General features: G+C 44.5%; 1 protein-coding gene across 1 annotated transcript in view; it reads left to right on the plus strand.

The window, feature by feature from the left end:
* stab1 (stabilin 1) overlaps positions 1 to 19,715 on the plus strand; it is a 199,845-nt gene that overhangs the window by 44,841 nt on the left and 135,289 nt on the right. Inside the window, exons 8-12 of the mRNA XM_045691993.1 lie at positions 13,462 to 13,592; positions 14,716 to 14,843; positions 14,919 to 14,995; positions 17,691 to 17,813; positions 18,977 to 19,117. Coding sequence (XP_045547949.1) covers positions 13,462 to 13,592; positions 14,716 to 14,843; positions 14,919 to 14,995; positions 17,691 to 17,813; positions 18,977 to 19,117 — 600 coding nt within the window. The remainder of the gene's footprint in view (positions 1 to 13,461; positions 13,593 to 14,715; positions 14,844 to 14,918; positions 14,996 to 17,690; positions 17,814 to 18,976; positions 19,118 to 19,715) is intronic.

Genomic DNA, 19,715 nt, shown 5'->3' on the forward strand with positions numbered 1-19,715 from the left:
TAGTCTGTCTATACCAGCAGGGTTAGTCTGTCTATACCAGCAGGGTTAGTCTGTGTCTATACCAGCAGGGTTAGTCTGTCTATACCAGCAGGGTTAGTCTGTCTATACCAGCAGGGTTAATCTGTGTCTATACCAGCAGGGTTAGTCGGTCTATACCAGCAGGGTTAGTCTGTGTCTATACCAGCAGGGTTAATCTGTGTCTATACCAGCAGGGTTAGTCTGTCTATACCAGCAGGGTTAGTCTGTGTCTATACCAGCAGGGTTAGTCTGTGTCTATACCAGCAGGGTTAGTCTGTCTATACCAGCAGGGTTAGTCTGTGTCTATACCAGCAGGGTTAGTCTGTGTCTATACCAGCAGGGTTAATCTGTGTCTATACCAGCAGGGTTAGTCTGTGTCTATTCCAGCAGGGTTAGTCTGTGTCTATACCAGCAGGGTTAGTCTGTGTCTATACCAGCAGGGTTATTCTGTCTATACCAGCAGGGTTAGTCTGTCTATACCAGCAGGGTTAGTCTGTCTATACCAGCAGGGTTAGTCTGTGTCTATACCAGCAGGGTTAGTCTGTGTCTATACCAGCAGGGTTAGTCTGTGTCTATACCAGCAGGGTTAGTCTGTGTCTATACCAGCAGGGTTAGTCTGTGTCTATACCAGCAGGGTTAGTCTGTCTATACCAGCAGGGTTAATCTGTTTATACCAGCAGGGTTAATCTGTGTCTATACCAGCAGGGTTAGTCTGTCTATACCAGCAGGGTTAGTCTGTTTATACCAGCAGGGTTAGTCTGTCTATACCAGCAGGGTTAATCTGTGTCTATACCAGCAGGGTTAGTCTGTGTCTATACCAGCAGGGTTAGTCTGTGTCTATACCAGCAGGGTTAGTCTGTGTCTATACCAGCAGGGTTAGTCTGTGTCTATACCAGCAGGGTTAGTCTGTGTCTATACCAGCAGGGTTAGTCTGTTTATACCAGCAGGGTTAATCTGTGTCTATACCAGCAGGGTTAGTCTGTTTATACCAGCAGGGTTAATCTGTGTCTATACCAGCAGGGTTAGTCTGTCTATACCAGCAGGGTTAATCTGTGTCTATACCAGCAGGGTTAGTCTGTTTATACCAGCAGGGTTAATCTGTGTCTATACCAGCAGGGTTAGTCTGTCTATTCCAGCAGGGTTAGTCTGTCTATACCAGCAGGGTTAGTCGGTCTATACCAGCAGGGTTAGTCTGTCTATACCAGCAGGGTTAGTCTGTGTCTATACCAGCAGGGTTAGTTTGTGTCTATACCAGCAGGGTTAATCTGTGTCTATACCAGCAGGGTTAGTCTGTGTCTATACCAGCAGGGTTAGTCTGTGTCTATACCAGCAGGGTATGTCTGTGTCTATGCCAGCAGGGTTTTTCTGTGTCTATACCAGCTCTGGCAGGGTTAGTCTGTGTCTATACCAGCCCTGGAAAGGTTAGTCTGTCTATACCAGCCCTGGCAGGGTTAGTCTGTGTCTATACCAGCCCTGGAAAGGTTAGTCTGTCTATACCAGCAGGGTTAGTCTGTCTATACCAGCAGGGTTAGTCTGTCTATACCTAGTCTGTCTATACCAGCAGGGTTAGTCTGTCTATACCAGCAGGGTTAGTCTGTGTCTATACCAGCAGGGTTAGTCTGTCTATACCAGCAGGGTTAGTCTGTCTATACCAGCAGGGTTAATCTGTGTCTATACCAGCAGGGTTAGTCTGTCTATACCAGCAGGGTTAGTCTGTCTATACCAGCAGGGTTAGTCTGTCTATTCCAGCAGGGTTAGTCTGTGTCTATACCAGCAGGGTTAGTCTATCTATACCAGCAGGGTTAATCTGTGTCTATACCAGCAGGGTTAGTCTGTGTCTATACCAGCAGGGTTAGTCTGTCTATACCAGCAGGGTTAGTCTGTCTATACCAGCAGGGTTAGTCTGTGTCTATACCAGCAGGGTTAGTCTGTGTCTATACCAGCAGGGTTAATCTGTGTCTATACCAGCAGGGATAGTCTGTCTATACCAGCAGTGTTAGTCTGTCTATACCAGCAGGGTTAGTCTGTCTATACCAGCAGGGTTAGTCTGTGTCTATACCAGCAGGGTTAGTCTGTCTATACCAGCAGGGTTAGTCTGTCTATACCAGCAGGGTTAGTCTGTCTATACCAGCAGGGTTAGTCTGTCTATACCAGCAGGGTTAGTCTGTCTATACCAGCAGGGTTAATCTGTGTCTATACCAGCAGGGTTAATCTGTGTCTATGCCAGCAGGGTTAGTCTGTGTCTATACCAGCAGGGTTAGTCTGTGTCTATACCAGCAGGGTTAGTCTGTCTATACCAGCAGGGTTAGTCTGTCTATACCAGCAGGGTTAGTCTGTCTATACCAGCAGGGTTAGTCTGTGTCTATACCAGCAGGGTTAGTCTGTCTATACCAGCAGGGTTAGTCTGTCTATACCAGCAGGGTTAGTCTGTTTATACCAGCAGGGTTAATCTGTGTCTATACCAGCAGGGTTAATCTGTCTATACCAGCAGGGTTAGTCTGTGTCTATACCAGCAGGGTTAGTCTGTCTATACCAGCAGGGTTAGTCTGTCTATTCCAGCAGGGTTAGTCTGTCTATACCAGCAGGGTTAGTCTGTGTCTATACCAGAAGGGTTAGTCTGTGTCTATACCAGCAGGGTTAGTCTGTGTCTATACCAGCAGGGTTAGTCTGTCTATACCAGCAGGGTTAGTCTGTGTCTATACCAGCAGTGTTAGTCTGTCTATACCAGCAGGGTTAATCTGTGTCTATACCAGCAGGGTTAATCTGTGTCTATACCAGCAGGGTTAATCTGTGTCTATACCAGCAGGGTTAGTCTGTGTCTATACCAGCAGGGTTAGTCTGTCTATACCAGCAGGGTTAGTCTGTGTCTATACCAGCAGGGTTAGTCTGTGTCTTTACCAGCAGGGTTAGTCTGGCTATTCCAGCAGGGTTAGTCTGTCTATACCAGCAGTGTTTAGTCTGTGTCTATACCAGCAGGGTTAATCTGTGTCTATACCAGCAGGGTTAGTCTGTCTATACCAGCAGGGTTAGTCTGTGTCTATACCAGCAGGGTTAATCTGTGTCTATACCAGCAGGGTTAGTCTGTCTATACCAGCAGGGTTAGTCTGTGTCTATACCAGCAGGGTTAGTCTGTGTCTATACCAGCAGGGTTAGTCTGTGTCTATACCAGCAGGGTTAATCTGTGTCTATACCAGCAGGGTTAGTCTGTGTCTATACCAGCAGGGTTAGTCTGTCTATACCAGCAGGGTTAGTCTGTCTATACCAGCAGGGTTAGTCTGTTTATACCAGCAGGGTTAGTCTGTCTATACCAGCAGTGTTTAGTCTGTGTCTATACCAGCAGGGTTAATCTGTGTCTATACCAGCAGGGTTAGTCTGTCTATACCAGCAGGGTTAGTCTGTGTCTATACCAGCAGGGTTAATCTGTGTCTATACCAGCAGGGTTAGTCTGTCTATACCAGCAGGGTTAGTCTGTGTCTATACCAGCAGGGTTAGTCTGTGTCTATACCAGCAGGGTTAGTCTGTGTCTATACCAGCAGGGTTAATCTGTGTCTATACCAGCAGGGTTAGTCTGTGTCTATACCAGCAGGGTTAGTCTGTGTCTATACCAGCAGGGTTAGTCTGTCTATACCAGCAGGGTTAGTCTGTTTATACCAGCAGGGTTAGTCTGTGTCTATACCAGCAGGGTTAATCTGTGTCTATACCAGCAGGGTTAGTCTGTGTCTATACCAGCAGGGTTAATCTGTGTCTATACCAGCAGGGTTAATCTGTGTCTATACCAGCAGGGTTAGTCTGTGTCTATACCAGCAGGGTTAGTCTGTCTATACCAGCAGGGTTAGTCTGTGTCTATACCAGCAGGGTTAGTCTGTCTATACCAGCAGGGTTAGTCTGTCTATACCAGCAGGGTTAGTCTGTGTCTATACCAGCAGGGTTAATCTGTGTCTATACCAGCAGGCTTAGTCTGTCTATTCCAGCAGGGTTAGTCTGTCTATACCAGCAGGGTTAGTCTGTCTATACCAGCAGGGTTAGTCTGTGTCTATACCAGCAGGGTTAGTCTGTCTATTCCAGCAGGGTTAGTCTGTCTATACCAGCAGGGTTAGTCTGTCTATACCAGCAGGGTTAGTCTGTCTATACCAGCAGGGTTAGTCTGTCTATACCAGCAGGGTTAATCTGTGTCTATACCAGCAGGGTTAATCTGTGTCTATACCAGCAGGGTTAATCTGTGTCTATACCAGCAGGGTTAGTCTGTGTCTATACCAGCAGGGTTAGTCTGTCTATACCAGCAGGGTTAGTCTGTTTATACCAGCAGGGTTAGTCTGTGTCTATACCAGCAGGGTTAATCTGTGTCTATACCAGCAGGGTTAGTCTGTGTCTATACCAGCAGGGTTAATCTGTGTCTATACCAGCAGGGTTAATCTGTGTCTATACCAGCAGGGTTAGTCTGTGTCTATACCAGCAGGGTTAGTCTGTCTATACCAGCAGGGTTAGTCTGTGTCTATACCAGCAGGGTTAGTCTGTCTATACCAGCAGGGTTAGTCTGTCTATACCAGCAGGGTTAGTCTGTGTCTATACCAGCAGGGTTAATCTGTGTCTATACCAGCAGGGTTAGTCTGTCTATTCCAGCAGGGTTAGTCTGTCTATACCAGCAGGGTTAGTCTGTCTATACCAGCAGGGTTAGTCTGTGTCTATACCAGCAGGGTTAGTCTGTCTATACCAGCAGGGTTAATCTGTCTATACCAGCAGGGTTAGTCTGTCTATACCAGCAGGGTTAGTCTGTCTATACCAGCAGGGTTAGTCTGTCTATACCAGCAGGGTTAATCTGTGTCTATACCAGCAGGGTTAATCTGTGTCTATACCAGCAGGGTTAGTCTGTGTCTATACCAGCAGGGTTAGTCTGTGTCTATACCAGCAGGGTTAATCTGTGTCTATACCAGCAGGGTTAGTCTGTTTATACCAGCAGGGTTAATCTGTGTCTATACCAGCAGGGTTAGTCTGTCTATACCAGCTGGGTTAGTCTGTCTATACCAGCAGTGTTAGTCTGTTTATACCAGCAGGGTTCATCTGTGTCTATACCAGCAGGGTTAGTCTGTCTATACCAGCAGGGTTAGTCTGTCTATACCAGCAGGGTTAGTCTGTCTATACCAGCAGTGTTAGTCTGTTTATACCAGCAGGGTTAGTCTGTGTCTATACCAGCAGGGTTAGTCTGTCTATACCAGCAGGATCAGTGTGTCTGTTAGTGCAGAGCGATTTAACCAAAATGTCAGTTACTTTTATTTTTTATTCTTAAAAGAATTGACCAATGTCGGATACATTTTTTGAATTCAATGACTACAATGACCATCATCCATTGCGTTTGTACTTGCCTGGAGATGGAGTGGTTAGAGAAGGATGGAGCAGTTGCTTTGCAAGGTCTCTCTAACTGAAAATACATGATCCATTTATCGATAGTTGGTATTCAGCAGTCATGTAAATATGCCTTATTTAATTAGAAGAACTACTACAATAGTGCTTATAATAATAGTCAGACAACACAGACAGCAGCACTATAGAGATGAGATGATGACTTGGAATGAAATAATAAAGACATCAAGTAAAACAACAGAGATTTATTTTCAGTAAAGTCATGTGAATAAATGATGGTTAGTGATAAGCAGTAATGAACAGTCACTGGTATCATGGGAATTTTATGAATTACTTTATTCTGTGTTGTTACAGCATTCAACCCACATAATTTATAGTGTATCTGTAACGGCTGTCGTCGGGAATAGAGGACCAAAACGCAGCAGGAATGTGGATGCTCATCTTGTTATTTATTTTAAATAAAGAGAACACCAAAATAACAAAACAGTCTTGTCAGGCTCACACAGGCAAAACAAGAAACAATCTCCCACAACACCAAACCAAACAATTACCCATATATAGGACTCCCAATCAGAGGCAACGAGAAAGCACCTGCCTCCAATTGAGAGTCCAACCCCCCATCAACCTAAACATAGAAATACAACAAACCAGGAAGAACACGTCCTAACCAAACTACAATAGCAAATAACCCTAAACTGGTCAGGACGTGACAGTATCTCATGTCTTAAAACACTAATCAAACCTAAACCGAACCGACCTCAAAAAAGCTTGAAATGCTCAGCACTAGTGTCTGTACGATTTAGTTTAGTTATAATTTCATTGTTTTATCAAGGTAATTCACTGATAAATCAGCTTCTGTTCAGACAATTTGCTACGCTATTGTTTTGGCTGAGGGCCCCTCTTCACAGCTTGGATTGAGTAGGTCTCTCAAGACACCGGGGTATCGGGTTACATATCCACAGCCATTGTACGTTCGTGAGTCCCGCTTTAACACTCAGTCGCTGGTCTGACTGTCCATCGATTTGTGTCAGAAAGGTACATCACATCCTGAAAGCTGAGAGTCTCCTGCAGCCATAAAGTAGTCCCATGAATCTACGACAAACAGAAATGCTTTGATATAGAATAACATTTTGAAAAAATGTAACACAAATTGTAGATGTGAAACAAAACCACCTTGTGTTCATCACAGATGGACAAACGTTATATGAAATGAAAGCTGAGATCGTAAACAATTTGGAGCATTGCTTGCCAACTCTGTGATTACAAGGGGAAAGAAAACAATGAATGAGGTCAGTGCATCAGGAAATTAGGCTGATTTGTTATATAAAATCTTGTAGCATAACAACTGTAAAGTTGTTTGTGAGTTTAATATGTAGATTACAAAAACAGCTTCTTAGCAAAGAGCAATTTCTCAAGAATTTTACTAGGACTGTCTGGGAGTGATCTGAGTGGGGAAAACGGAAAACTAACTGTGATTGGCAGAGGTTTGGAACCAGACAGGCCAGAACAACACCAAAACAGGCTGAAATTTCAGGCGGTCTTTTCAAACAGATCTTACACTGAAAGTGCATCATACTGTAATTTTCACATTTTCACAGTATTATTCCAACCTCATAGTGTGGAAAAATATATGAAATACAGGAAAATCTTGTTTTTGAGTGCACTGGGCCTTTCACATTACAACCAGTCTAGGTAATAGTGTATGGTTTAGTGGGATAGTTAGGTGTATGTATTTGTATTTGATTATTATTATTTTTTTAAATCTTTATTTAAAACCTCTACAGGATCGGTGGGTCCCCCTCGGGACGTTGAGCTAACGTAGGCTAATGTGATTAACATGAGGTTGTAAATAATAAGAACATTTCCCAGGACATAGACATGTCTGATATGGGCAGAAAGCTTAAATTCTTGTTAATCTCACTGCATTGTGCAATTTACAGTAGCTATTAAAGTGATATAATACCATGCTATTGTTTGAGGAGAGTTTTATTTATTTATTTTACCAGGTAAGTTGACTGAGAACACATTCTCATTTACAGCAACAACCTGGGGAATAGTTACAGGGGAGAGGAGGGGGATGAATGAGCCAATTGTAAGCTGGGGATGATTAGGTGGCCATGATGGTATGAAGTCCAGATTGGGAATGTAGTCAGGACACCAGGGTTAACACCCCTACTCTCACAATAAGTACCATGGCATCTTTAGCGACCACAGAGAGTCAGGACACCCATTTAACATCCCATCCGAAAGACGGCACCCTACACAGGGCAGTATCCCCAATCACAGCCCTGGGGCATTGGGATACATTTTAGACCAGAGGAAAGAGTGCCTCCTACTGGCTCTCCAACACCACTTCCAGCAGCATCTGGTCTCCCATCCAGGGACTGACCAGGACCAACCCTGCTCAGCTTCAGAAGCAAGCCAGCAGTGGGATGCAGGGTGGTATGCTGCTGGCATAGAGGGCACAGTTATGAACTTGAAAAGTTATTAATAAACCAATTAGGCACATTTGGGCAGTCTTGATACAACATGTTCTAACAGAAATTAAATGGTTGATTGAATCAGTCTAAAACTTTGCACATACACTGCTGCCATCTAGTGGCCAAAATCTAAATTGCACCTGGGCTGGAATAATACATTTTTTTTTACATTTACATTTTAGTCATTTAGCAGACGCTCTTATCCAGAGCGACTTACAAATTGGTGCATTCACCTATAATATCCAGTGGAACAACCACTTTACAATAGTGCATCTAGATCTTTTAAGGGGGGGGTTAGAAGGATTACTTTATCCTATCCCAGGTATTCACTGCATACATTATGGCCTTTCTCTTGCATTTCAAAGATAATAGTACAACAACAAAAAATTAAACGCATGGTTTTTTCTTTCTATTATCTTTTACCAGATCTAATGTGTTATATTCTCCTACATTCATTTCACATTTCCACAAACTTCAAAGTGTTTCCTTTCAAATGGTACCGGGAATATGCATATCCTTGCTTCAGGTCCTGAACTATAGGCAGTTAGATTTGGGTATGTCAAAAATGTTTAAAAAAGGGTCCGATCCCTTAACTAGGCAAGTCAGTTAAGAACAAATTCTTATTTACAATGACGGCCTACCAAATGGCAAAAGGCCTCCTGCGAGGACGAGGGCTGGGATTAAAAATAAATTAAATAAAAATATAGGACCAAACACACATCACAACAAGAGAGACACAACAACACTACATAAAGAGACCTAAGACAACAACATAGCAAGGCAGCAACACATGTCAACATAGCAAGGCAGCAACACATGTCAACATAGCAAGGCAGTAACACATGTCAACATAGCAAGGCAGCAACACATGTCAACATAGCAAGGCAGCAACACATGTCAACATAGCAAGGCAGCAACACATGTCAACATAGCAAGGCAGCAACACATGTCAACATAGCAAGGCAGCAACACATGTCAACATAGCATGGCAGCAACACATGTCAACATAGCATGGTAGCAACACATGTCAACATAGCATGGTAGCAACACAACATAGTCATAGACTGTTCTCTCTGCTACCGCACGGCAAGCGGTACCGGAGCGCCAAGTCTAGGACCAAAAGGCTTCTTAACAGCGTCTACCCCCAAACCATAAGACTCCTGAACAGCTAATCAAAGTGTGGCTCAGTTGGTGAAGCATGGTGTTTGCAACGCCATGATTGTGGGTTCGATTCCCACGGGGGACCAGTACGGAGAAAAAAAAATGTATTCATTCACTACTGTAAGTCGCTCTGGATAAGAGCGTCTGCTAAAATGTAAAATGGATACACAGACCCCTCTTTTACGCTGCTGCTACTCTCTGTTTATTATCTATTCATAGTCACTTTAACTCTACCTACATGTACATATTATCTCAACTAACCAGTGCCCCTGCACATTTACTCTGTACCGGTACCCCCTGTATATAGCCTCCACATTGACTCTGTACCGGTACCCCCTGTATATAGCCTCCACATTGACTCTGTACCGGTACCCCCTGTATATAGCCTCCACATTGACTCTGTACCGGTACCCCCTGTATATAGCCTCCACATTGACTCTGTACCGGTACCCCCTGTATATAGCCTCCACATTGACTCTGTACCGGTACCCCCTGTATATAGCCTCCACATTGACTCTGTACCGGTACCCCCATGTATATAGCCTCCAAATTGACTCTGTACCGGTACCCCCTGTATATAGCCTCCACATTGACTCTGTACCGGTACCCCTGTATATAGCCTCCACATTGACTCTGTACCGGTACCCCCATGTATATAGCCTCCATATTGACTCTGTACTGGTAACCCCTGTATATAGCCTCCACATTGACTCTGTACCGGTACCCCCTGTATATAGCCTCCACATTGACTCTGTACCGGTACCCCCTGTATATAGTCTCCACATTGACTCTGTACCGGTACCCCCTGTATATAGCCTCCACATTGATTCTGTACCGGTACCCCCTGTATATAGCCTCCACATTGACTCTGTACCGGTACCCCCTGTATATAGCCTCCACATTGACTCTGTAGCGGTACCCCCTGTATATAGCCTCCACATTGACTCTGTACCGGTACCCCCTGCATATAGCCTCCACATTGACTCTGTACCGGTACCCCCTGTATATAGCCTCCACATTGACTCTGTACCGGTACCCCCTGTATATAGGCTCCACATTGACTCTGTACCGGTACCCCCAGTATATAGCCTCCACATTGACTCTGTACCGGTACCCCCTGTATATAGCCTCCACATTGATTCTGTACAGGTACCCCCTGTATATAGCCTCCACATTGACTCTGTACCGGTACCCCCTGTATATAGCCTCCACATTAACTCTGTACTGGTACCCCCTGTATATAGCCTCCACATTGACTCTGTACCGGTACCCCCTGTATATAGCCTCCACATTGACTCTGTACCGGTAACCCCTGTATATAGCCTCCACATTGACTCTGTACCAGTACCCCTGTATATAGCCTCCACATTGACTCTGTACCGTAACACCCTGTATATAGCCTCCACCTTGACTCTGTACCGGTACCCCCTGTATATAGCCTCCACATTGACTCTGTACCAGTACCCCCTGTATATAGCCTCCACATTGACTCTGTACCGTAACACCCTGTATATAGCCTCCACATTGACTCTGTACCGGTACCCCCTGTATATAGCCTCCACATTGACTCTGTACCGGTACCCCCTGTATATAGCCTCCACATTGACTCTGTACCGGTACCCCCTGTATATAGCCTCCACATTGACTCTGTACCGTAACACCCTGTATATAGCCTCCACATTGACTCTGTACCGTAACACCCTGTATATAGCCTCCACATTAACTCTGTACCGGTACCCCCTGTATATAGCCTCCACATTGACTCTGTACCGGTACCCCCTGTATATAGCCTCCACATTGACTCTGTACCGTAACACCCTGTATATAGCCTCCACATTGACTCTGTACCATAATACCCAGTATATAGCCTCCACATTGACTCTGTACCGGTACCCCCTGTATATAGCCTCTACATTGACTCTGTACCGTAACACCCTGTATATAGCCTCTACATTAACTCTGTACCGTAACACCCTGTATATAGCCTCCACATTGACTCTGTACCGTAACACTCTGTATATAGCCTCCACATTGACTCTGTACCGGTACCCCCTGTATATAGCCTCCACATTAACTCTGTACCGTAACACCCTGTATATAGCCTCCACATTGACTCTGTACCGTAACACCCTGTATATAGCCTCCACATTGACTCTGTACCGTAACACCCTGTATATAGCCTCCACATTGACTCTGTACCGTAACACCCTGTATATAGCCTCCACATTGACTCTGTACCGTAACACCCTGTATATAGCCTCCACATTAACTCTGTACCGGTACCCCCTGTATATAGCCTCCACATTGACTCTGTACCGGTACCCCCTGTATATAGCCTCCACATTGACTCTGTACCGTAACACCCTGTATATAGCCTCCACATTGACTCTGTACCATAATACCCAGTATATAGCCTCCACATTGACTCTGTACCGGTACCCCCTGTATATAGCCTCTACATTGACTCTGTACCGTAACACCCTGTATATAGCCTCTACATTAACTCTGTACCGTAACACCCTGTATATAGCCTCCACATTGACTCTGTACCGTAACACTCTGTATATAGCCTCCACATTGACTCTGTACCGGTACCCCCTGTATATAGCCTCCACATTAACTCTGTACCGTAACACCCTGTATATAGCCTCCACATTGACTCTGTACCGTAACACCCTGTATATAGCTTCCACATTGACTCTGTACCGTAACACCCTGTATATAGCCTCCACATTGACTCTGTACCGTAACACCCTGTATATAGCCTCCACATTGACTCTGTACCGGTACCCCCTGTATATAGCCTCCACATTGACTCTGTACCGGTACCCCCTGTATTTAGCCTCCACATTGACTCTGTACCGGTACCCCTGTATATAGCCTCCACATTGACTCTGTACCGGTACCCCCTGTATATAGCCTCCACATTGACTCTGTACCGGTACCCCCTGTATATAGCCTCCACATTGACTCTGTACCGTAACACCCTGTATATAGCCTCCACATTGACTCTGTACCGTAACACCCTGTATATAGCCTCCACATTAACTCTGTACCGGTACCCCCTGTATATAGCCTCCACATTGACTCTGTACCGGTACCCCCTGTATATAGCCTCCACATTGACTCTGTACCGTAACACCCTGTATATAGCCTCCACATTGACTCTGTACCATAATACCCAGTATATAGCCTCCACATTGACTCTGTACCGGTACCCCCTGTATATAGCCTCTACATTGACTCTGTACCGTAACACCCTGTATATAGCCTCTACATTAACTCTGTACCGTAACACCCTGTATATAGCCTCCACATTGACTCTGTACCGTAACACTCTGTATATAGCCTCCACATTGACTCTGTACCGGTACCCCCTGTATATAGCCTCCACATTAACTCTGTACCGTAACACCCTGTATATAGCCTCCACATTGACTCTGTACCGTAACACCCTGTATATAGCCTCCACATTGACTCTGTACCGTAACACCCTGTATATAGCCTCCACATTGACTCTGTACCGTAACACCCTGTATATAGCCTCCACATTGACTCTGTACCGGTACCCCCTGTATATAGCCTCCACATTGACTCTGTACCGTAACACCCTGTATATAGCCTCCACATTGACTCTGTACCGGTACCCCCTGTATTTAGCCTCCACATTGACTCTGTACCGGTACCCCCTGTATATAGCCTCCACATTAACTCTGTACCGTAACACCCTGTATATAGCCTCCACATTGACTCTGTACCGTAACACCCTGTATATAGCCTCCACATTGACTCTGTACCGTAACACCCTGTATATAGCCTCCACATTAACTCTGTACCGTAACACCCTGTATATAGCCTCCACATTGACTCTGTACCGTAACACCCTGTATATAGCCTCCACATTAACTCTGTACCGTAACACCCTGTATATAGCCTTGCTTTTTATTTTACTGATGCTGTTTAATTATTTGTTACCTTTATTTTAACTTATCTATTTTTTACTTAACACTTACTATTAAAAAAATGTCTTAAAACTTCTTAAAGCATTGTTGGTTAAGGTCTTGTAAGTAAGCATTTCACTGTAAAGTCTACACCTGTTGTATTCGGCGCATGTGACAAATAAAATTTGATTTGATTTGACAAGGCAGCAGCACAAAACATGGTACAAACATTATTGGGTACAGACAACAGCACAAAGGTCAAGAAGGTAGAGACAACAATACATCACACAAAGCAGCCACAACTGTGTGTATAGTTGAGTGGGATGGATAGGGTGTAACTCTGTGTGTAGGCTTGCAAAATTCCGCTAAGTAATCCAAAAGTTTTTCAGAATTCCTGGTTGGAAGATTCTCGGTAAAGACGGAATGTGCAGGGAATCGAGAACGTTGTGAAAGTTCCAATAAACGGGAATCATGTAATTGAATGTCTGTATCTGATCTTCCAGTCTAGATGTGATTGTATGCATGGTTGGGAGGGCTCTAACCTGTCCTCCGGCTGTACCCTGAGGAATGTTTGTAATGACACCACCTGCCACCCCAACGCCCGCTGTGAGACCGGCCTGGACGGATACCCCAGGTGGGTCAACCAATCAATCAACCAACTAATCAATCAAACGTTATTTAATAAAAATCCCTTTTTTACATCTGCATTTGTCACAAAACGCTTTACAGCCTAAAACTCCAAAGAGCAAGACATTTAGTGGCAGAGGCACAGTGGCTAGGAAACCTAGAAACATAGAAACCTGGTCACTGTCCTCACAAGAAGAATATTGTAACCCAGGTAGGGTTGTAGAATTCTGGTAACTTGCCCAAAAATCACAGATTTTCCAGAAATCCTGGGTGGAAGTTTACTGGTATCAGAAAGAGAATAAGGAGAAGGAAATCATGGGAATTTTAACGAATGTTATTGGAATTTTGCAACTCTAAACTCAGGGGTGACCTGGCTAACTCTCCTCCTGAGGGGCTGCTAGATCTGCAGGGTTTTGCTCCAGACCTGCTCTAACACAACTGATTCAGCTAATAAAGGATCTGATGAGCAGCTAAATAGTAGAACAAGGTGTGTTAGAGTAGGGCTGGAGCAAAACCCTGCACACCCAGTAGCTTTCCAGAAGGAGTGCCAACCCCCCCCCTTGTAAATCATGAACACCCAGTTACTCTCTGGGATGAGGGCTGGACCCCCCCTGTAAATCCTGAACACCCAGTTACTCTCTGGGATGAGGGCTGGACCCCCCTGTAAATCCTGAACACCCAGTTACTCTCTGGGATGAGGGCTGGACCCCCCTGTAAATCCTGAACACCCAGTTACTCTCTGGGATGAGGGCTGGACCCCCCTGTAAATCCTGAACACCCAGTTACTCTCTGGGATGAGGGCTGGACCCCCCCTGTAAATCCTGAACACCCAGTTACTCTCTGGGAGGAGGGCTGGACCCCCCTGTATTTTATCTCTGAATTGAATGCTCTCTCTCTCTCACTCTCTCTCTCTCTCTCCTTTTCTCTCTCTCTCTCTCCTTTTCTCTCTCTCTCTCTCTCCTTTTCTCTCTCTCTCTCTCTCTCTGTCTCTCTCTCTCTCTCTCTCTGCTCTCTCTCTCTCTCTCTCTCTCTCTCTCTCTCTCTCCTTTTCTCTCTCTCTCCTTTTCTCTCTCTCTCCTTTTCTCTCTCTCTCCTTTTCTCTCTCTCTCTCTCTCTCTCTCCTCGGTCAGGTGCTTGTGTAACGCCCAACAGATCGGCGATGGCTACCGTTGTTATGGCAACCTGATGGAACGGCTATTGGAGCTGAACAAGGAGGGGGCACACAAGGGGAGGCTCTCTAGAACCATCTTGCTATTTGGTACCCAACCTCCCTGTATGTGTTATTGTTGTTGTTAAACGGCAGGTTACTAACGTCTGTTTTCTTTATATTCAGTGAGAGACTGTATGCTGACCATGAGCCAAAAGGGACCTTTCACCGCTTTCGTCCCTCTACTCATTTTGCCTCTAGCAGTAAGTTAACGTAACAACCTAACCCTAGCAACCTAACCCTAACAACCTAACCCTAACAACGTAACCCTAACAACCTAACCCTAACAACCTAACCCTAACAACCTAACCCTAACAACGTAACCCTAACAACGTAACCCTAACAACGTAACCCTAACAACCTAACCCTAACAACGTAACCCTAACAACCTAACCCTAACAACGTAACCCTAACAACCTAACCCTAACAACCTAACCCTAACAACCTAACCCTAACAACCTAACCCTAACAACGTAACCCTAACAACCTAACCCTAACAACCTAACCCTAACAACCTAACCCTGACAACCTAACCCTGACAACCTAACCCTTATAACGTAACCCTAACAACGTAACCCTAACAACCTAACCCTAACAACGTAACCCTAACAACCTAACCCTAACAACGTAACCCTAACAACGTAACCCTAACAACGTAACCCTAACAACCTAACCCTAACAACGTAACCCTAACAACGTAACCCTAACAACCTAACCCTAACAACCTAACCCTAACAACCTAACCCTAACAACGTAACCCTAACAACGTAACCCTAACAACCTAACCCTAACAACCTAACCCTTATAACGTAACCCTAACAACCTAACCCTAACAACCTAACCCTAACAACCTAACCCTAACAACCTAACCCTAACAACCTAACCCTGACAACCTAACCCTGACAACCTAACCCTTATAACGTAACCCTAACAACCTAACCCTAACAACCTAACCCTAACAACGTAACCCTAACAACGTAACCCTAACAACCTAACCCTAACAACCTAACCCTAACAACGTAACCCTAACAACCTAACCCTAATAACCTAACCCTAACAACCTAACCCTAACAACCTAACCCTAACAACCTAACCCTAACAACCTAACCCTAACAACGTAACCCTAACAACCTAACCCTAACAACCTAACCCTAACAACCTAACCCTAACAACCTAACCCTTATAACGTAACCCTAACAACGTAACCCTAACAACGTAACCCTAACAACCTAACCCTAACAACCTAACCCTAACAACCTAACCCTAACAACCTAACCCTAACAACGTAACCCTAACAACCTAACCCTAACAACCTAACCCTAACAACCTAACCCTAACAACGTAACCCTAACAACGTAACCCTAACAACCTAACCCTAACAACCTAACCCTAACAACGTAACCCTAACAACCTAACCCTAACAACCTAACCCTAACAACCTAACCCTAACAACCTAACCCTAACAACCTAACCCTAACAACGTAACCCTAACAACCTAACCCTAACAACCTAACCCTAACAACGTAACCCTAACAACCTAACCCTAACAACCTAACCCTAACAACCTAACCCTAACAACGTAACCCTAACAACCTAACCCTAACAACGTAACCCTAACAACCTAACCCTAACAACCTAACCCTAACAACCTAACCCTAACAACGTAACCCTAACAACCTAACCCTAACAACGTAACCCTAACAACCTAACCCTAACAACCTAACCCTAACAACGTAACCCTAACAACCTAACCCTGACAACCTAACCCTAACAACGTAACCCTAACAACCTAACCCAGAGGTTGCTAATCATACTAACCTTACCCTGATCCCAGATCTGTCTGTGCTTTAGTCCTGGGGTTATCAAACCTCACCTCATTACCCCCAGCCGTTCAGGACACCCAGCCGTTCAGGACCCCCAGCCGTTCAGGACCCCCAGCCGTTCAGGACCCCCAGCCGTTCCCTGTATTAGAACTGTTCTAGAGCTAGCACAACAAGCTAATCATCAAGCCCTTTAATAGGTCAATCAGGTGAGCTAGTTCAGGGCTACAACAGCATCACCGCTTTAGTCCACTCCTCTGCCTCATGACAGCCAGTCAGCTAAAGCACTTTCAGATCTGAACAGAGACCAGAGTTGCATTCCAATCTTATGCTCTCTTCAGCTAAAGTGTTAGCAAAAAATAAATGTGTACTAGGTAGGGTTGCATAATTCTGGTAACTTTGCCAAAATTAGACGACTTTCCATAAATCCTGGATTTATAAAGGAATGACTAGGAAATCCTGGATTTATAAAGGAATGACTAGGAAATCCTGGATTTATAAAGGAATGACTAGAAAATCCTGGATTTATAAAGGAATGACTAGAAAATCCTGGATTTATAAAGGAATGACTAGAAAATCCTGGATTTATAAAGGAATGACTAGGAAATCCTGGATTTATAAAGGAATGACTAGAAAATCCTGGATTTATAAAGGAATGACTAGAAAATCCTGGATTTATAAAGGAATGACTAGGAAATCCTGGATTTATAAAGGAATGACTAGGAAATCCTGGATTTATAAAGGAATGACTAGGAAATCCTGGATTTATAAAGGAATGACTAGGAAATCCTGGATTTATAAAGGAATGACTAGGAAATCCTGGATTTATAAAGGAATGACTAGAAAATCCTGGATTTATAAAGGAATGACTAGGAAATCCTGGATTTATAAAGGAATGACTAGAAAATCCTGGATTTATAAAGGAATAACCAGGAAATCCGTGATTCCTCCAACCAGGATTTCTGGAAAACCAGGGAATTTGGGGAAAATTACCGTAATGTTGCAGCATTAGAAGTAGTGCACCGTTAGAGATGCAGCCCAGGTTACTGACTCCTGTCCTGTTGTCCATCCTCCTCAGGGCGTGACCGACGAGTCTGTGTGTCAACGTTACCTGGTGAGGGGTCAGTACCTGTATAAAAGCCTGGATAGAACCGACGTCTATACTGCAAGTGGACTACAACTCAGGTTCAAGCCCAATAAGGTGACTACAACTCAGGTTCAAGCCCAGTAAGGGGACTACAACTCAGGTTCAAGCCCAGTAAGGGGACTACAACTCAGGTTCAAACCCAGTAAGGTGACTACAACTCAGGTTCAAGCCCAGTAAGGGGACTACAACTCAGGTTCAAGCCCAGTAAGGGGACTACAACTCAGGTTCAAACCCAGTAAGGTGACTACAACTCAGGTTCAAGCCCAGTAAGGGGACTACAACTCAGGTTCATGCCCAGTAAGGGGACTACAACTCAGGTTCAAGCCCAGTAAGGGGACTACAACTCAGGTTCAAACCCAGTAAGGTGACTACAACTCAGGTTCAAGCCCAGTAAGGGGACTACAACTCAGGTTCAAGCCCAGTAAGGGGACTACAACTCAGGTTCAAGCCCAGTAAGGGGACTACAACTCAGGTTCAAGCCCAATAAGGTGAAGGAAATACTATATTCACATTCATCTGTTTGCGTGGCACATCATATCTTTCATATCTTGGTTCAAATCATATCTTTCAATAATCTTTCATCTACAGGATAAACTAGATCTCTGTGACTCCAGATATTAAAGTGTTCTGAATACTGAATGCTTTGGGTAAGGTTGCAAAAGGCTGCATAGGTTTCCCAGTTGGAATATTCCTGGAATCAGAAAGGGAATAAGATGGAAATCCTAGAATCCTCCAACAGGGATTTCTGGAAAACCTGGGATGTTACAGGAATTTTGCAACCCTAAATTATCTTGTTTAAAATCTTAAAAATGTCCTGATTCTTTAGGGTTGCATCTCAAATGGCACCCTATTCCCTTTACAGTTCACTACTTTTGACCAGGGCTCATAGGGCTCTAGGGAATAGGACTATATAGAGAATAGGTTGCCATTTGGAACGCAAATTGTGTGTTTGGTCCCACCCCCAATGGGTTTGGTCCCACCCTAATGGATTTGGTCCCACCCCCAATTTTTTTGGTCCCACCCCCAATGGATGTAGTCCCACCCACAATGGGTTTGGTCCCACCCCCAATGTGTTTGGTCCCACCCTCAATGTATTTGGTCCCTCCCCCAACGTGTTTGGTCCCAGCCCCAATGTGTTTGGTCCCACCCACAATGTATTTGGTCCCACCCCCAACATGTTTGGTCCCACCCCCAATGTATTTTGTGTTGTTTGACAGCAATTCATATTGGTGAAGTTTCCTGAGACTCTCTACACAGTCATCCAGCAGGACATCCCAGCAGCCAATGGGATTATCCATATCATCGACCAGACAATCATGCCCAGGAACATCCTCCCTGACAGCCCAAAGGACGAGCAGGTGTTACCATATAATTAGAATGAGTAGTACATCTCAGCCCAGAGGTCCACTGTACTGCTGGTTTTCCTTCGCACAGTGTTTTTAAATCCTGGTCCTGGAGGGTACATTTTAGTTTTTTCCCACAGCACTAAACACCTGAACACAAATAATCACCTCATCATTACAACTTTTATTAGTGTAATCAGCTGTTAGGGCAAAAACAAAAATGTGCAGTCCTTTGGGTCCCCAGAACCAGGATGAAGAAACACTACCTTAGCATTATACTATGTTACCACTTGTGATTGGATGATACCATAGAGTTGCATAGAGGGCCCCACTCTTCACAAAACAGTGCAATTGAGGACTTTCACCATTTTGAAGTAGCCAATTGGCTGGGACGTCCTACAGTATGGGTTAAGGAAGAATCATGTAATTCAATCAAGGTCAACAGGAGGGATCAGTCCATGAATTATGATCATGAGAAAACATTCCATAACTGCAGGTGGCAGTATGCAACCTTTTACGTTTGTTTACAGACTGTCAATAAACTCACAGAAGTAGTAGAAGAAGAAGAAGAAGAAATGAACTACTTTAAAATGGAGATATCCCTCAGATCCGC

The sequence above is a fragment of the Salmo salar genome, chromosome ssa12, assembly GCF_905237065.1.
Source record: "Salmo salar chromosome ssa12, Ssal_v3.1, whole genome shotgun sequence".
NCBI lineage: Eukaryota > Metazoa > Chordata > Actinopteri > Salmoniformes > Salmonidae > Salmo > Salmo salar.